The sequence below is a fragment of the Sorex araneus genome, chromosome 1 (genome assembly GCF_027595985.1).
Source record: "Sorex araneus isolate mSorAra2 chromosome 1, mSorAra2.pri, whole genome shotgun sequence".
Taxonomy (NCBI): Eukaryota; Metazoa; Chordata; class Mammalia; order Eulipotyphla; family Soricidae; genus Sorex; species Sorex araneus.
The window spans coordinates 202,658,950-202,676,268 of NC_073302.1; the positions used below are offsets into that span (position 1 = coordinate 202,658,950).

Below are 17,319 nucleotides of genomic sequence, written 5' to 3' on the forward strand. Positions count from 1 at the left end.
TCCACCAGTGTATATTTCCCATCACTGATGTCCCCAGTATCTCTTCCACCCGACCCCTGTCCTACCCCTCCCCCTGCTTCTGTGGCAGACAATTTCCCCTCTTACTCTCTCTACTTACTTACCGTTTGCAATACAGATAATAAAAGGCCATCATGTTTGATCATTTACCTACTTTCAGCACACATCTCCCATATAGACCAATCCCTCATCATTAACTTAGTGATCCTTTCTCTATCCCAGCTGCCTTCTTCCTTAGCTCATAATGCAAACTTTCAACCATAGAGCAATCTTCCTGGCCCTTGTCTCTATTGTCCTTGGGTGTCAGTCTCATATTATGTTATTTTATATCCTACAAATAAGTGCAGTCATTCTATGTCTATCCCTATCTTTCTGATTCATTTCACTTAGTATGATACTCTCCATGTCTATCCACTTATAAGCAAATTTGATCACTTCATCTTTCCTAACAGCTGCATAGTATTTCATTGTGTAGATGTAACATCGTTTCTTTAACCAGCCATCTGTTCTCTGGCACTCGGGTTGTTTCCAGAACATATAAGTGCAGATGTCAAAACCTTTAAATAGGATCTACTGCCATCCTTTTCAAGTTTTTCCAGGGAATTGAAGAAACAGAAACACTCCCAGTTTCTAAGAGGCACCTATCACCCTGACACCAAAAGCAGACAGAGATACCACAAGAATAGAAAATCATAGGCTGGAACTGGAGCCGCGGCACGAGAAGCAGACCCTCCGCGCCTATAGACTGTGATCCTGAGGTCTCCTAACCCATTGTGGCACCAGAGCGGCTTCTTGCAGCCATGCATTTTGACTGTGAACTGAGCTACAACCTCGTGCAGCCCGGGGAGGGATTTTCCCTCTCCACCCCATTTTTCTGAGCAAAAATGGTGGCAGCAGCAGCAGCCACGTGGTGAGAGCCACCCTCTAAGACCCCTCAACCAGGAGGTAGGACTTTCTTTAGTGACATATCCTGTAGGTGGTCTTGCGGGGGGCGTTCCCGGCGCGCCTTCCGCCTAGAGATGAACCGGAGCCGCAGCACGAGAAGCAGACCCTCCACGCCTATAGACTGTGATCCTGAGGTCTCCTAACCCATTTTGGCACCGGAGCGGATTCTTACAGCCATGCATTTTGACTGTGAACTGAGCTAAAATATTAGAAACCGAAAACCACACGGCCGCAATAGTGGCCGCGTGGACTCAAAGTCTTCACTCTCAGCAATGAAGAGAAATTATTAGATGATGCCTATTCAGCAGGCCTGATTGTTGGGGAAAATTTCCAATCAATAATAGTGAGTTCTGTATGGAAATATGGAATGTACTCAAGGTATATAGAGAATAATGGGAATATCATTAGCTACTTAGATGGGGGGGGCGGTGCTAGGGGGGTGTATTGGGGTTCTTGGTGGTGGAACGGGTGCACTGGTGAAGGGATGGGGGGTTAATCAGTATTTGACTGTGACTTAAACCTGAAAGCTTTGTATTTTTTTTCTTTTTTTCACGGTGGTTCAATAAAATATTTCTTAAAAAAATAAATAAATAAATAAATAAAATAAAAGGGACAAAAAAAATTATTAACTCTGGGTCTGGAGCGATAGTACAGCAGGTAGAGCATTTGCCTTGCATGTGGCTGACCTGGATTCGATCCCCAGCATCCCATATGGTTTCCTGAGCAATGCCAGAAATAATTCCTGAGTGCAGTGCCAGAAGTAACCCCTGAACATTGCTAGGTATGACCCTAAAAGCCCAAGATAAAAATATTAAATAAAATAAAATTATTAACTCATATCAAAAAAAAAAGAAAATCACAGGCTGATACAATACAGAACCAAAGATCTTCAACAAAATACAATCCAATGACTCATCAAAAAGATCATACACCATGACCAAGTGGGATTCATTCTGGGATGGAAGAATGGCTCAACATTCTCAAAACAATGAATAGAATTCATCATATCAATGAAACAAAAGATAAAAACCACATGATCATATCAATAGACACAGAAAAAGCATTTGACAAGATCCAGGACCCATTTATGACAAAAACTCTCAACAAAATGGGCATTCAAGGAACTTTCCTCAATATAGTCAAAGCCATATACCACAAGCCCATAGCAAGCATTATTCTCAATGGGGGGAAGGTAGAAGTCTTCCCCTTAAGATCAGGAAAAAGACAAGGATGCCCAGTCTCGCCATTTCTATTCAATATGGTGTACTGGAAGTACTTGCCATAACAGTTAGGGAAGAAAAGATATTAAGAGCATCCAGATAGGAAAGGAAAAAGTCAAGCTCTCACTATTTGTAGATGACATACTTAGAGAACCCTAAAGCTTCTACTAAAAAGTTCCTAGAAATTATAGATCTGCATAGTAAAGTGGCAGGTTACAAAATCAATATCCAAATGCCCATGGCATTACTATATGCAAATAATGAAAGAGAAAAAAGTAATATTTAAAAAAATAATCTCATTTCACAATCGTGCCTCAGAAAATCAAGTATCTCGGAATCAGCTTAACTAAGGTGGTAAAAGACTTATACAAAGAAAACTACAAAATGCTACTTCAAAAAAATAAAAGAACATAAGGAAATGGAGACACATCCCCTGCTCATGGATTGGGAGAATTAACACTGTCAAAATGGCAATATTCTCCAAAGCATGTCCCCAGGACATTTTTCAAAGAAATAGATCAAGCACTCCTGAAATTCATATGAAACAATGAATTTTGAAATTCATATGAAACAATGACCCCACGAATAGCTAAAGCACTGTAGCATGGTCATCACATTGTTCATCAATTTGCTTGAGGAGGCACCAGTAACATCTTCTTTGTGAGAATTGTTGTTACTGATTTTGACATACTGAATACGCCACAGGTAGCTTGCTAGGCTCTGCTGTACGGGCGAGATACTCTCGATAGCTTACTGGGCTTTCTAAGAGGGACAGAGCAATAGAACCTGGGTTGGCTGTGTGCAAGGCAAACGCCCTACCCAACGTGGTTGGAGCAATAGCTAAAGCAATCATTGGAAAAAAGAAGATAGGAGGCATCACCTTCCCCAACTTTAAATTGTATTACAAAGCGGTAGTAATTAAAACAGCATGGTATTGGAATAAAGACAGATCCACAGATCAATGGAATAGAGTTGAATATCCTGACACACACTCAAATATATGATTATTTAATTTTCTATAAAGAAGCAAGAAACATGAAGCAAGGAAAGCCTCTTTCACAAATGGTGCTGGCAAAACTGGATAGCTACATGCTAAAAAAAAAAAAGGCTCAGACCTCTACCTAACACCATGCACAGAAGTCAGATCAAAATGGATTAAAGACCAGAATCCACAAGGTACATCAAAGGTTGGCAAAACCATCCATGATACTAAGCTAAAGTATATTCAAAGTTATTCAGATATGAAATGCCACTGACCAAGCAAGTGAAAGCAAAGATAAACAAATGAGACTATCTTAAACTAAGAAGCTTTTGCACCTGAAAAGAAACAGTGACCAGGATACAAAAACAGAATGGGAATGCTTATTCATACAATACCTTTCTGATAAAGGGTTAATATCAAAGATATATAAGGCACTGGTAAAACTTCACAAGAAAGAAAAAAATCTAACCCCATCAAAAAATGGGGAGAAGAAACTTTGTCAAAGAAGAATTGTGAATGGCTGAAAGGCACATGAAATATTGCTCTTAATCCCAATCATCATGGAGATGCAAATCAAAACAACAATGAGATATCATCTCACTCCACAAAGACTGGCCCACATCAAAAAGAAAAAGAACAACCAGTGTTGGAGTGGGTACAGGGAGAAAGGGACTCTCCTTCACTGTTGGTGGGGAATGCCAATTGGTCCAGTCTTTTTGGAAAACAAAAAGGATGTTCTTCAAAAAACAAGAAATTAAGCTCCATTTGACTCAGTAATACCACTTCTGGAAATACACCCTGGGGGCCCAAAACATGCAGCAAAAAGCACATCTGCTCCTGTGTTCATTGTAGCAGTATTCCCAATAGCCAGAATCTGAGTGCCTGAAAACAGACAAATGGATAAAGAAACTATGGTACATCTACACGATGGAATACTATGCAGTGGTTAGGAAAGGTGAAGTCATAAAATCTGCTTATAAGTGGATGGACATGATGAGTATCATGTTGAGTGAAATGAAATGAAGCAGAAAGAGAGAATATGACTGCACTCATTTGTGGTATATAAAAAGTAGATAGTAGAAGACTAATATCCAAGGCCAGGGAAAACAAAGGCTAAGCGGACTGGTCAAAGGTTGGAATCTACCACAAGTCACAAGTGTGTGGTGGGGCACAGAGTAGGTTAGACAGAGAAGAGACCAGTGTGACAATAATGGCTGGGAATGATCCTGCTGGACAAGAACTGAGTGTTAAAAGTAGGTAAAGGAATATACATGACAACCTTTCAGCATCTGTATGCAAACCACAATGTCCAGAGAGGGGGGGAGGGAGGCAGGAGGTGGGGGGTGAGGGTGATAGGAGGGAATCTGAGGACACTGGTGCTGGGAAATGTACACTAGTGGAGAGATGGGTGTTGGAACACTGTATGACTGAAACCTAATCATAAACAGCTTTGTAAGGGCCTATCTCACAGTGATTCTATAAAATAGGTTTTTTTTTTTTAAAGAAAGTGTTTGAATTTAGCACACAACATTCCTTTACTAGGAATAATTTACTAAGTGCTCATCCTCAAGCATCACATGCAATTCTGTATGAGCATTATTTCACCGGAGCCATTAGCCTATGCGCCAACGAAGAAAAGCAGCATAAAAAGGCTGTGACAAGACATAGGTGTTTGCAAGGAGAGACAGCAAGGACATGGCAGAAAAGGAGTTTACATGACAAAGACTCCAAATTCTGTGCATCCTTAGCTATTCTAATTTTCTTACAGGAGATGAGAGCGTGCTGGTTGGCCTGGAGGCTCATAAGTTCCCTTGCAGTGAGAGACTTAAGCTGGAACACTGTGTGTGTGTGTGTGTGTGTGTGTGTGTGTGTGTGTGTGTGTGTGTGTGTGTGTGTGTAATGGGGTGGGGGGGCGCATTGAGCCATACTCAGCTATGCTCAGGAGTTACTCCTGGCTTTACACTAAGCAATTACTTATGGTAGTGGTCAGGGAACCATCTGGGGTACTGGAGATCATCTATATCTCCAGCCCCTCAAAGATGGAACACTGGAGCTGGAGCGATAGTACAGTGGGTAGGATGACTGCCCTGCATGCAGCTGACCCAGACTCAATACTCAGTATCCCATATGGTCTCCCTGAGCACTGCTAGGAGCAATTCATGAGTGCAGAGCCAGGAGTAACCCCTTAGTATCAAGGAGCATGGCCCAAAAAAGCAAACAATGATCCCACTATCCCTCTCACCACCCCCACCCCATCCCCCACCACTGGACCCTGCCCCTGTGGCAGGGCACTGGTAGGGGGATGGGTAAACAATCACTGTATGAGTGAAATGCAAACACAAAAGTTCATAAGTTTGTAACTGTACATCACAGTGATTCTCTAAAAAAAATTTTTTTAAAGAAAAGCAAACAAAACAAAGCAAAACAAAGATGGAATACTTTTTAAACCATCGCATTTCTGCGTTTCTCCTGCAGGGAGCAGCAGTTTATTGGTTTCCACAATGTTGGACGGCTTTGTGTTAAATCACACTCTACCTTAAAAGTTGACTAGCACATGAAACTTGCTTATAAGTGGATGGTCATGGAAAGTATCATGCTAAGTGAAATGAGTCAGAAAGAGAGCGACAGACATAGAAGGACTGCACTCATTTGTGGAATATAAAATATTGTAATATGAGACTAACACCCAAGGACAGTAGAGACAAGGGCCAGGAAGATTGCTCCATGGTCAGAAGCCAGCCTTATGAGCTGGGGGAGAAGACAGCTGGGATAGAGAAGGGATCACTAAGTCAATGATGACGGATTGGTTGGGATGGGAGATGTGTGCTGAAAGTAGATAAGGGACCGGACCTGATGGCCTCTCAGTATCTGCACTGCAAACCATAATGCCCCAAAGCAGAGAGAGTAAGAGGGAAACTGTCTGCCAAAGAAGCAGGGTGATGGGTGGGATGGCATGAGGGGGCAGGAATATACACTGGTGGAGGGATGGGTATTCGATCATTGTATGACTGAAACTCAAACATGAAAGTTTTGATCACATGTAGGTCAAGGTGACTCAAAAAATCAAAAGGAAGTTGACTAGGACCCAGGAACTCCCAGCCTGTCCACCCCCCAGCATCGCCTCCTCCCACTGGAGTTCTGCAAAGGACGGGATTAGCATGCAACAGCACAGCATTGCTTCCACAATTCTTGCAACCTTAGCCCCTGAAAGTTAGAGAATAAACACAGAAACTAAGGAACTAAAGTGTCAAGCACCCATATGGGCTTCCTGGCTTCAGAGAGCACACAGAGAAAGCAGCTCAGTCAGAGAGACTTCGGCCGCCCCTCCAGCACCCCCACTGATTTCCCTAGGGGGGTGGAGGGGGGAGGAATTGAGGCCACACCCACTGGTACTCAGGCCTTTCTCCTGGTTCTGAACTCAGGGATCACTCCCGGAGGGGTTTCGGTGGACCACATGGGGTGAAAGGGTTCAACCTGGGTCAATCACATACAAGGCAAGCTCCCTGCCCCTTGCCCTGCTTCTCCGACCCATCACTGATCACTTCAAATGACACTTCCAGAGAACGTGGTCTCTAGCAGCACCTATTTCAGTGTCTGCCCCACCCCACCTGTTCACTTGCTCAATCATTTGTTCACTCACTGACTTACTCCACCATTAATTTATTGGAGCCAAGAGAATTGTGAAGATAAACAAAACTTGATGAGGACCTGACAGTACAGAAATTAAGGGGCTTGTCGTGCATGCAATCCAATCCCAGCACTGCATACGGTCCCCCACGCCCCATGGGAGTGACCCCTGAGCACCGCTGTGTGTGGCCCCAAACTAGAAACAATAATACCAGTAACTACACAACTGCAAAGGACATGACAATAGTGATTTTACAATGAACAAAGCAGAAGAGGGAGAAAAAAAAAGACAGATTTGGTCAGGAGTTAATCCACTGCCTTGCATGAGGCCAACCCTGGCTCCATCCCTAGCACCACATATGGTCCCGTAAGCATCCACAACAGTGACTCCTAAGCATAGAGCTGGGAATAGCCCCTGAGGAACTCCAGGTGTGGCCCCAGAACTCAACCACCCTCTGCTAAAAATAAACAGGTACTTCCCAGAGGGCAGAAGTAGCAGCCTTGAATGTGTCTGAGGAAGTCAGACCAATCTTGCCCTCACAGACTGTGTACAGGAAAATGAACTGCTAAGAAACATCTCTGCTACTCAGTTTTAGCTCCAGCTGAGAACCACAGATTCAAAACAATCCAACATGAATGTGCCAATGTTCCTTCTCCAACCTCAGACTCCACTGAGAGGACATGGTAGCCTGGATGATAACTGTAATAGAACCTGGGTTCTGGCCTGCTCCTAGCTCTTTCTCCCCATGGGGCTGTGGGCCAGGCACTGAACTTGTGAAAATGTCCACGTGCTCCAGGACACCTGGGGATATCAGTGCCTAGCACAACCCAACTCTTGGAATCAGTGATGACTGTCGTGGGAAAATACATATGGCAGCACCCTGTCGCCGGCCACGTTGGGCAAAGGAGAACAGGCACAGACCATTTTCAGTCCAGAGTTCCTGGGATCAGTCTCAGATTTTCTTTCTCGTCATTCCAACGATGGTGACAGGATTTAAAAAGCCAAGGAGCGTTGGTACACGAAGCCCAGAGACTAGGCACTTTGGCTTGTTCTGTTTGGGGCCACACCCACCTTGTGCTCGGTGCTCAAGGCTTGCTCCCGCCAGGGAGGGGGGCATATGTGGTATTGGGGATCAAAACCAGGTTGGTCTCATGCAAGACAAATGCTATGGCTCTAAATTAGACCCCCAAAGCCTCCTTTGGGAAGGCATGTTAGTGTAGAAACAACTGTGGAAAAATATGACTGTCGTCTACCTCTGCAATGGGGCACTAACTGAACTATCTCTCGGGCTGATAAGTGATTCTCAAATCCCCAGCCTCTCCCAGCCTCTGATTAGCACGGCAGGTCTCTAAGCAGGCTGGCCCAGGCAACGCTGGGCTCTTTCTCAGAGAGGACTTAGGCTCAATGATGCCCGGGTGGCCTTGCGCAAAGCTTCTTAGGACCATGCTGGAACCTCTGCTTTGGCCCTTCCCTGTTCCCTTCCCTCTTCCCCTTTCCTTTGGCTCAGGGAGGGTCTGTTCTCCATCACAGTCTGGTGGTTCTCTCTCAGTCTGCGAGAAACACCAGAATGCTTCCTGCCATCCCTCATACCTTTTCCCTGATAAATTGACCTCAAAGTCCCTGGTGACATCTGTGTCCTGGAAGACCAGACCAACCCCAGAGAAAGAGCTCTGAGAAACCCACTGTGAGAACATCATCAGCTTTGAACTCAGTGTTTCCCACCCATTTCCTGAACACTAAATCTTCCTCCTGGACGACCCCTTCAAACTGGAGGCCACCTGGTTTGGGAAATGCCATGAAGTGGGAGGAGGACAGAAACCATCAGTGTATTGGGTTCTGGATCTGGGTCCTCTAAAGATAAAATATTGAATACTGGCCCTACATTTCTGTGGGAGAGAGGGGTAGAATTCTGACATGATCTCCAAACTCCCAGGCCTTGGGAGACACCTTCTGCCAATTATTCCCCCATCCTTAAGTTACAGGTGTAAATTCCTTGGAAGTGACAATGAAGGTTACAAATTGACCGGGCCTAGAAATTATACTCGGTACGCAGCCTGGATCTTTACAGCGAAATCCCCTCCACAGCTATGCTCAGTACTGCTGCAAGACAAACGCGATGCTTCTGCCCATGGCCTGGACCTTAACAGTGAGATCACCTTCATAACCAGGCTCAGTACTGCAGCCTGGAGCCAGCTACACTCATCGCAGTCCATGTGTTCTAGTGCAGAGCCTGCATGCTGGCCTGGCCTTTTGTCATGGCATCTCTCTGTACACTCTGGCACAGCACTCTGAATCCAGCACCTCGTGCATGCAAGGCTTGGGTTTCATCACTGAGCCACAATCGGAGGCCTGGCCCTGCCTTTATAAAAAGGTTCTAAAGTGCGTGTGCCCCTCGCTGACAGGCCATTCATGCCACCCCAGGGAACATTCAGAGCTGAGATCAAGTACCTGCAGCAGCCTTTTCCACATAATGAAGCTCATTATAAAACAGGGACACTTGGTGGTACTTTTCCTTGACAACATTCGATATGTAGTGCAACAGCGTTTGCTTTCGGTCTGTCGACTTCGTATCCAAAAGCTGAAACAAAAGAGACATGGGTTAGCACGGAGGTCAGTGAGAGAGCTACCCAGCACAGGACGCGTCCACCTCAGCCTCCAGGGGCAACTCAGAGGGCAGGGACCAAAGAAGAGACAAAAGATCTTCACAGGACAGTCCAGGTTGGGTTCGTCCTTCTATGATCCAGCTGTGGGATTTCAAAGCCAGGAGTAGCTGAGCTCGGGGCATCCTGCCGAGATGACTCGGGAACTGTGCACACATCCATACTGACATTAAGTTCTTTCACTCAACCAGCTCTCCTCCCCTCTCGGGAAGCATGGGGAGTCTAGCTTCAGCCTCCCCCAAGGCCACAGAGCAGCTGGGGGCGTGGTGCAGAACAGTGAACACAGGAGTTCTCGATGTGCCTCGGCCTTGCCTCCAGGGTGCCTGTACACCAAACCCCTGCATGTGTGTTTGTGTGTGGGTGCACACATGCCTGCAAACGTGCACACAAGAAGGTTTGCTATTTATTGAAATAACACATAATAGGACAAAAGTTTTGGGTCTACATCATTGCAAATCACCTGTATAAACAAGGTTCTCCACTAAAAGTCCAATTCTTTTTATTTATTTATTTATTTATTTTTATGTTTTTTTTTTAAATTTTATCCCCATGTGGAAAGTTACAAAGTTCTCAGGTTTATGTCTCAGTTATACTGTATTCAAACACCATCCCTTCACCAGTGCCCATATTCCACCACCAAAGTCCCCGGTATACCCCCCACCCCCCACCCCAACTGTATAACTGATGAATTTCACTTCATTTTCTCTTCACCTTGATTACGTTCCATATTTCAACACAAAACTCACTATTGTTGTGGGAGTTATATCCCCAAACAAGATAACCCTAATAAGGAGGCATTTGATAATTAGTTTTCCATTAAAAGATTGTATGTTTTCAGGTTTTAGAAAAAGTCGCGCGGCCGCATTAGTGGCCGCGCGGCTCGGATGTGCCCCAGTCCCAAATCCTGGAGCCGTGTTAGTTGCTGCTCAGTGTCGCCAGGGCTCCATCTGGAGAAGGTGTGCTGGCGGCACCTCCTCCTTCCGGCCCCCCGGTGTTGCTGGCCCCGATTCGGGTCCGGAGCATTGTCCGGGCCGCGTTGCTCACCAGAATGCCTGCCGCTTCTCTCTAAAAGTCCAATTCTGTAACTTCATACAACTGACCCCTTTTAGTCAGTGAACTTGCTTCCTTCTTACTTCTGGCTAATTACTGATTTGTGGTTTTTCAGGTCACACTCCACACTGCTCAGGGTTCACTCTTGGCTCCGTGCTCAGGACTCACTCCTGGTGGGCTCGGGGGGGCCATATGTGGTGCAAGGCAGATGCCCAACCCAATGTACTATTGCTCTGAACCCCTTCTTCATTTTTTTTTTTGGTTTGTGAGTTACAACCAGCAATATTCAAGGGCTACTCTCAGAGGCACTTAGGGGAGCAGGCTGTGTCCAAGGCAAACACCTACCACTGTACTGTCGCTCTGCCCCCCTCCTGCTTTCTTCCTTCTAATATCTACTGATTTGGTCTTATAGCCGACATGTTTAGGTTTTTTTCCATGTACCTTATTTATTTGCTTGCATTCTCTACATACACTCACACAAGTGAAAAGCACGTGGTATTTGTCTTTCTCCTCTTAACTTACTTCGCTTAACTCGATTCCCTCTAGCTCCACCCATGTTGTAGCAGATGGCTGGATTTCATCATTTTTTATAGCTAGGTAGTATTCCACTGTGTCCATACACACAACATCATTGTCCAATCTTACTGGGCACATAGAGTGTGTAAATATCTCTTTGAGTCAGTGTTTTCATATACCCAGGATTGGGGTAGCAAAATCATACAGCATTTCTAATCTTATTTTTCTGAGTAACCTCCATACCTTGTCCATAAAAGTTGTACCAGTTACAGTAACATCAGCAGCTCAGCTTGATTTCCCAACCTTTGATATCTCAAAGCTGGTGGGTTTAAGAGCGTGGTATCCTGGGGGTAGAATCTATGGCAAACTAGACTATCTCTTATTACTATTTTTATATTGTTGGTGTTGTTATTTTAGTTTTTAGGACACACCCAGGGGCTTACTCTGGGTTCTGTGCTCAGGGATCACTTCTGGTCATGTTGGGGACCATATGTGGTCCCAGGGACCAAATAAGGATTTGGTACATGCAAGGCGAGTGTTTTAAGTCCTGTGCTATTGCTCTGTCTTAGACCATCTTTATCACATGAACAAATATTGCCTGGGCTGAAGACACAGTCTAGTAATTCCCTCCGGTGGAACCAGGACAGCCTGGAGAAGAATCTTCTCTAGTTCTGTTAATATAAATCATATAACTGAAAACCAGAGTCTCTTTTACACCCCCCAAAAAATGGGGAAAAAAGTTTTAGAAAACACATAAAATCACAAGGTTGGAAAAAATTCATTAATCCTATTCAATTTCCTTGCTGGACATTAAACCTGGAGCCAAAGCAATAGCACAGATTGTAGAGTATTTGTCTTGCATGATGCCAACTCGGGTTCGAACCCTTGTATCCCATTGGTCCCTTAAAGAAAAAAAAAGTGTAAAAAAAGTGTTACTTCAATAAAGTAACACTTAAATAAAGACCATATGATATCCCATATGGTCTCTGCAAAGAAAAGAAGTCCATCAGAACTCAGACCCTTAGCACAAAGCTGGGAATAATTCCTGAGCAAAGCCAGTGTGGTCCCCCAAAGAAACAACAAACAGATGTCAACTTACTTCATTCTTTTGTTTTATTTTGTCTTTGTTTTGTTTGGGGGTCACATGTAGTGATGCTCAGGAGTTACTCCTGGCTCCACACTTGGGGATTACATCTGGTCATGCTCAGGGGACCATATGGGCTGCCGGAGAGCAAACCCAGGTTGTCTGTGTGCAGGGCAAACGCCCTACCTGCTGTACTATCACTCTGGCTCCAACCTACCTCCAATCATATTTTACTTAATTGAAATCAAACTGTACATGCAATTTGTACCCTGTTTTCTTCCTAAACACAAAATTGCCCATTTCTTTGAAAATCTCACAACACAGCCTAACAATTGAAGTTCTCTGTGGTTATTATCATAGCAAATTTAGCTATTTCCCCAAACATCAGATGTGATGTACAATGTAGCTAGTCACAGTACCCATAATGCACATAATGCAGAGTTCCAAATGAAATGCCCAGAGGTGGAAATACTGGGTCCAAAGGTTTGAGCTTTTTCAAAGTTCTAAGGATCTGGAGCCAAGCAGATTGTATTCCAGAAAATCTGGATGAACTAATTGCTCTGCAGGGGGGATGCAGCAGGCAAATACAACCCCCCCCCCCAACACACACACACACACACACACACACACACACACACACACACACACACACACGCAAGGGCAGTTCTCTGCAGTGCTGGGCTGGCGCCTGCTGCCGCCACCCTCACACAGCTCTTCTGTCTGTTTCAGTTCACTCACCAGATCTAAACTCTGAAGCTTAAAGCCATAAACTGCTCCTCGCTTACTACTGTTCATATAGTTCCCAAGAGCCAAGATGATCTGCAAAGAAAGAAAAGGAGAAGTCCATCAGCACACTGGTCTGTCCCTCCCCGTAGCAGAAGACACCAATCTGAGATGGGTAGTGGAAGAAAACTTCACTTGCCTCCAGAATTTTCTTGAGTTTTTGGGATGACTTTATGGAGACAGACGCTGCTATAACTGAGTGTAGTTGCTAGATTCAAGGCCAAGGAAAGAGAAAAAGGGGATGAGAAAAAGACAGGTTAAAAATGGGAAAATCTAAATGCAAACTGAAAACACAGAAGAAAGCAAGCATGACTCTAGACTTTTTAAAGCTTTTAACACTGATTGTATTTTGCCCAAAGTAGAATTTTCTTTAAATTTATTTAAGCTGTCCCATGAGGTGTTAGGGAAGTCTATCAGTAAATGCAAACTCTTTTCTTTTTTTTTGGGGGGGGTGCACTCCTGGTAGTGCTCAAAGCTTACTCTGAACTGTGCACTCAGGGATCACTCCTGGCAGGATTGGGGAGATATGTGGACTGCTAGAGTTCAAATGTGGGTCAGCTGCTCCAAGAAAACTTCCTACCTACTGTACTATCTCTCCAGCCTCGAAATCTCTTTTCTTAAAAGCATGCAGTAATAGAACTTGCTCATCACAAAATCTGTGATCACTGAGATACCTTCTAAAACATCTATAAAAATAAAAAATAAATTTTGAAAGATATCCATTCCTTGTTACCACCTCTAATGATGTAATACAATACAACACAATAAAGTACAATGGAGTGAATCTTATAGTGAAGACAAAGCAGCAAGGGATATGGCCAGCTGTAAGAAGTCCTCAGGACATGTTCTAAACTACTTCAAACGCTAACTGACAAGAGCTTATTTAGAAGCAGACCTGGTGGATACAGGGTTGTAGATACAGCTCAGCAACAGAGGACTTGCAGTGCATGTATGGTGCCCTAGGTTCTATCCCCCGCACCACCACCAAAAAAAAAAAAAAGTGGAGCTGGGTGTGTTGGGGAGACAGCTCAAAGGACCAGAGTGCCTGCTCTTCACAAAGGTGTCCTTGACTCCAAGGAACCACAAGGAGCCACCTCTGTGTTCATGAAGTGTGGCCGCTCAAAATAAAACAAAACAAACAAACAAAAAAACTCAAAAAACATAACCAGGAAAGAACTGGTTTATAGCATTCATAAATCTCCATCACAATAACACAAAGAAACAAAAGGTATTCATTATTTCTCATCACTATGGTTCCTATATATACTGTTTCTATATATACTGTAAAAAACTTTCCAAAAAAAACCCAGCCCCAATCTCTATAGCAAATTTAATGCTTCCAATGAAAGCCAAAAAACCTGCTCCCTAAAGATATGGGATCGTTTGGGGGGAGGCGGGGGAGTGAGGGAATGTTGTTTTTTGGCTACACCTGGTGGTGCTCAGGAAACTGCATGTGGTGCCAGAAATCAAACTGCAGTTGAATGCATGCAGGTAGTGCCTTAACATCTCTACTGTCTTTCCAGTTCTAAATACAAATTTTTTTGGGGGGAAGGGGGAAGAAGTATGAAGTTAGGGTTGGACCACACCCAGCAATGTTAGGGCTTACTCCCCACTCTCCCCAGGGAGCACTCCTGCTGGGGGCACAGAGAACTGTATGTGGAGCTGGGGTGGAACCCAGGTCAGCTGCAGGCAAGGCAATCTGATGTACTGCCTCTTCTGCTCCCAAATATAGGATCATTTTAAGAAATAAAAGCCACATTTTTAATCTTGCAAGCCAGACAGAAGTCAGGAGAGGACCATGCTAGTGAAATTGGATTTCCTGTCCTCTGTATCACAGTGTCATATGAAACTCAGGACATCGGTAGAAACCAGAAATGGGATTCTTGAAAGAGTATGGCAAAATAGAATATGAGAGCAGACTATTTTCAATTTTACTGGGCATACCATATGAACTGGGCAAAATTAAAATGCAATCGAGAATGTTCTTGGGTGGGTGTCTTTAGAAAATATGACTCTAAGCACAATTCTAGGGAGACTTAAAGGAACATGCAAGAACAAAAAGGTCCTCTATCTCTGGAAAACTCCCTGGGCAGTCCACTCACAGGAGTCAGCATCTGAATGCTTTCGGCAAAGTTGCCAATGAAGGCCATGATGGTCATCTTCTGCATGAGCCTCTCAATCTTACTGAACTGCATCATGAACCGGTCTTCATCAGACAAATTCTCCAGGGGCTTCCTTTCCCGCTCATAGAGCCGGAGCACTTTCACCTCATTCTCCGTTGGCAAGAACCTCATCAAACATTCTACAAAGTCTACAGGCAACGTCTTCAAGTCAAATCTGAAGGCAAACATGGACATGTCAGTGTTGGAGACAAAACTTCCACACCTCCTCCGGTCCAGCCCCTGACACACCAAGTCAATAGGTGGCTGAAGGTTACATTTAGACTGTGAAGACATCACCTCCTTGGCATGGACACCTTCAGGGAAGGACCTTCCTAAACATCAGACCTGAATGAAGCACCATCCTCAGCTTTCAGGCTCGGAGGATAGTCCAAAGCCTCCATTGAAAGGTAGACAATGAGAGGAATAGATAAACAAAGGCAGAAGTATCTGATATTAAGGACAGTGGGTCGAGGACATGGTTTCTCAGCAACGTGCAGTTTGACTGAGTTATGAAAGTTATAACTGCCCACATAGTATAGAATCTGCTAACTATAGTATTTCAATAAAATCAAAAGTCTAGAACATTTTTTCTTCTTTAGAAAGGAAAGTAAGAGCCAATGGCCTGCTCTCCGGTGATGTTCTGGCTTCGGTGAAACATTCGAAGAAGAATGCCAGGTATCAGGATCTGTGTGCAAGGCAAACACCCTACCTACTATATTATTGCTCGGGACCCTTACTGCAACCTTTATTTTGTTCTTCAGATAACTTTTGTTTGGCAAAATAATAGGATGTATTTAATAATCATGATAAACAAGATATAAAAATTAGCTGAATGTGTCTTAGGTTTCAATATCAGACAATGGCAGAAATCAATGCACAGCCTCTATGAGACACTAGACAAAATCAGATTATGAGCAGGCTGAGGACATGAAATCAGACCAAATTAGTTCTCAGGGCCATTACTCCCCTAATAATCTCTGATAAAAATGTATGAAATACCAATTTCTGGCCAATTAATTCCAAAACCATGCAATAACATCCTTATCACACTTGAACAGGGCCTCAAGAAGAGAGATTCTGAGAGGAAAGCAAGCAGTGGTAATCTCTTCTTTGCAGTTCAGGGATTTAAAAAAAAAGAACTGAACTTGGTTTAAAAAGTCCTGAGAGTGTAAAGAATAACAGGGATCACATTAATTTGCTATGAGTTAAAATATGCATCTGTATTCTATTTGCATTTGGGACTGAACTGCATCATACCACAAATGCCATCAAATTTGTATTCAGCAATTCTGGATAAAATTCAGATAATCCAGAAGAAAGTGACATTTTCTCCCTTATCTTAGCATCTGCAATACCCCAATCAGCTTAGTATTACTGTCGGACTGTATGAGAAAGCAGATTAAGATAATGAATGCTGTCACAATCCAGTTTTTACTCTTCTGAAACAATAAATGACTCATCAGATACAGCTCTCCTGAGGGGTCTTCCTGGCCCAACTCCTTAATGTCAGCGCTTTCTTTGACCCTGAAGTCACAGATTCACAGGCGTGTGGACATCAAAACCCGCGTCCTCTTTAATCTGAGATCAGGCCTCACTGTTGAAGTATTTCTGTTATCTACCATCTCATAACTTTATGGTATTCATTTTTATCTAAATTTCTGAGGACATAATTTTTCAGAATGCCCTGAACTTACACATGAATAGCTTTACATATCTCATCGGCAGTCTTTCCAGCTTTCCTTAAAGTTATGGCAAGATTTTTGGCCCGATTTGCTTCCAGTAAAGTCACTTTGTTTGGTCCCTTCTGTGTTATCTTCTGTTTGCTTGAAGAGAGATCAATGGCAGGACCTTGGGCTTTTGTCTTAAATATTTCCTCAAATTCATCTACATTTAAATCCTGTGGTAGAAAGGAAGGAAAGAGGTAAATTGGATTATACTTAAAAATTAAGTCAGGGTACAGGAATGTACTTCATGCCCATGCCTCACCTGAGTGCCATGCATATACATACACACATACACACATATACACATACACAATACACCACACACACACAAACACATGTGCGCACACACACATGCACAGTATAAGGAAGTCACTATTTGCATAATTTCCTAGGTGTCTAAAGGCTTGCCTTTCCAACACCTTGCTTTCTTCCTCCTATTTGTGTCAGAGTCTGACTTGTTCACATATAACGAGTGACAGTGTTGAGTAGAGGGATGCTCCCTACCAGCCAATTCCATAATCAGTCTGCATGGATAGCATTGTCGATT

The 17,319-nt window shown here is 43.7% G+C and overlaps 1 protein-coding gene across 5 annotated transcripts in view; it reads right to left on the reverse strand.

Annotated features, from left to right (window-relative positions):
• The window catches only part of FMNL2 (formin like 2), a 376,300-nt gene that overhangs the window by 13,980 nt on the left and 345,001 nt on the right, over positions 1-17,319 (reverse strand). For all 5 annotated transcript variants that reach the window (XM_055136998.1, XM_055137002.1, XM_055136981.1 and 2 more), the window contains 5 exons: positions 16,743-16,945; positions 14,989-15,223; positions 13,026-13,094; positions 12,842-12,922; positions 9,242-9,371 (listed from right to left, as the gene is read on the reverse strand). In XM_055136998.1, the coding sequence (XP_054992973.1) occupies positions 9,242-9,371; positions 12,842-12,922; positions 13,026-13,094; positions 14,989-15,223; positions 16,743-16,945 (718 nt within the window). The remainder of the gene's footprint in view (positions 1-9,241; positions 9,372-12,841; positions 12,923-13,025; positions 13,095-14,988; positions 15,224-16,742; positions 16,946-17,319) is intronic.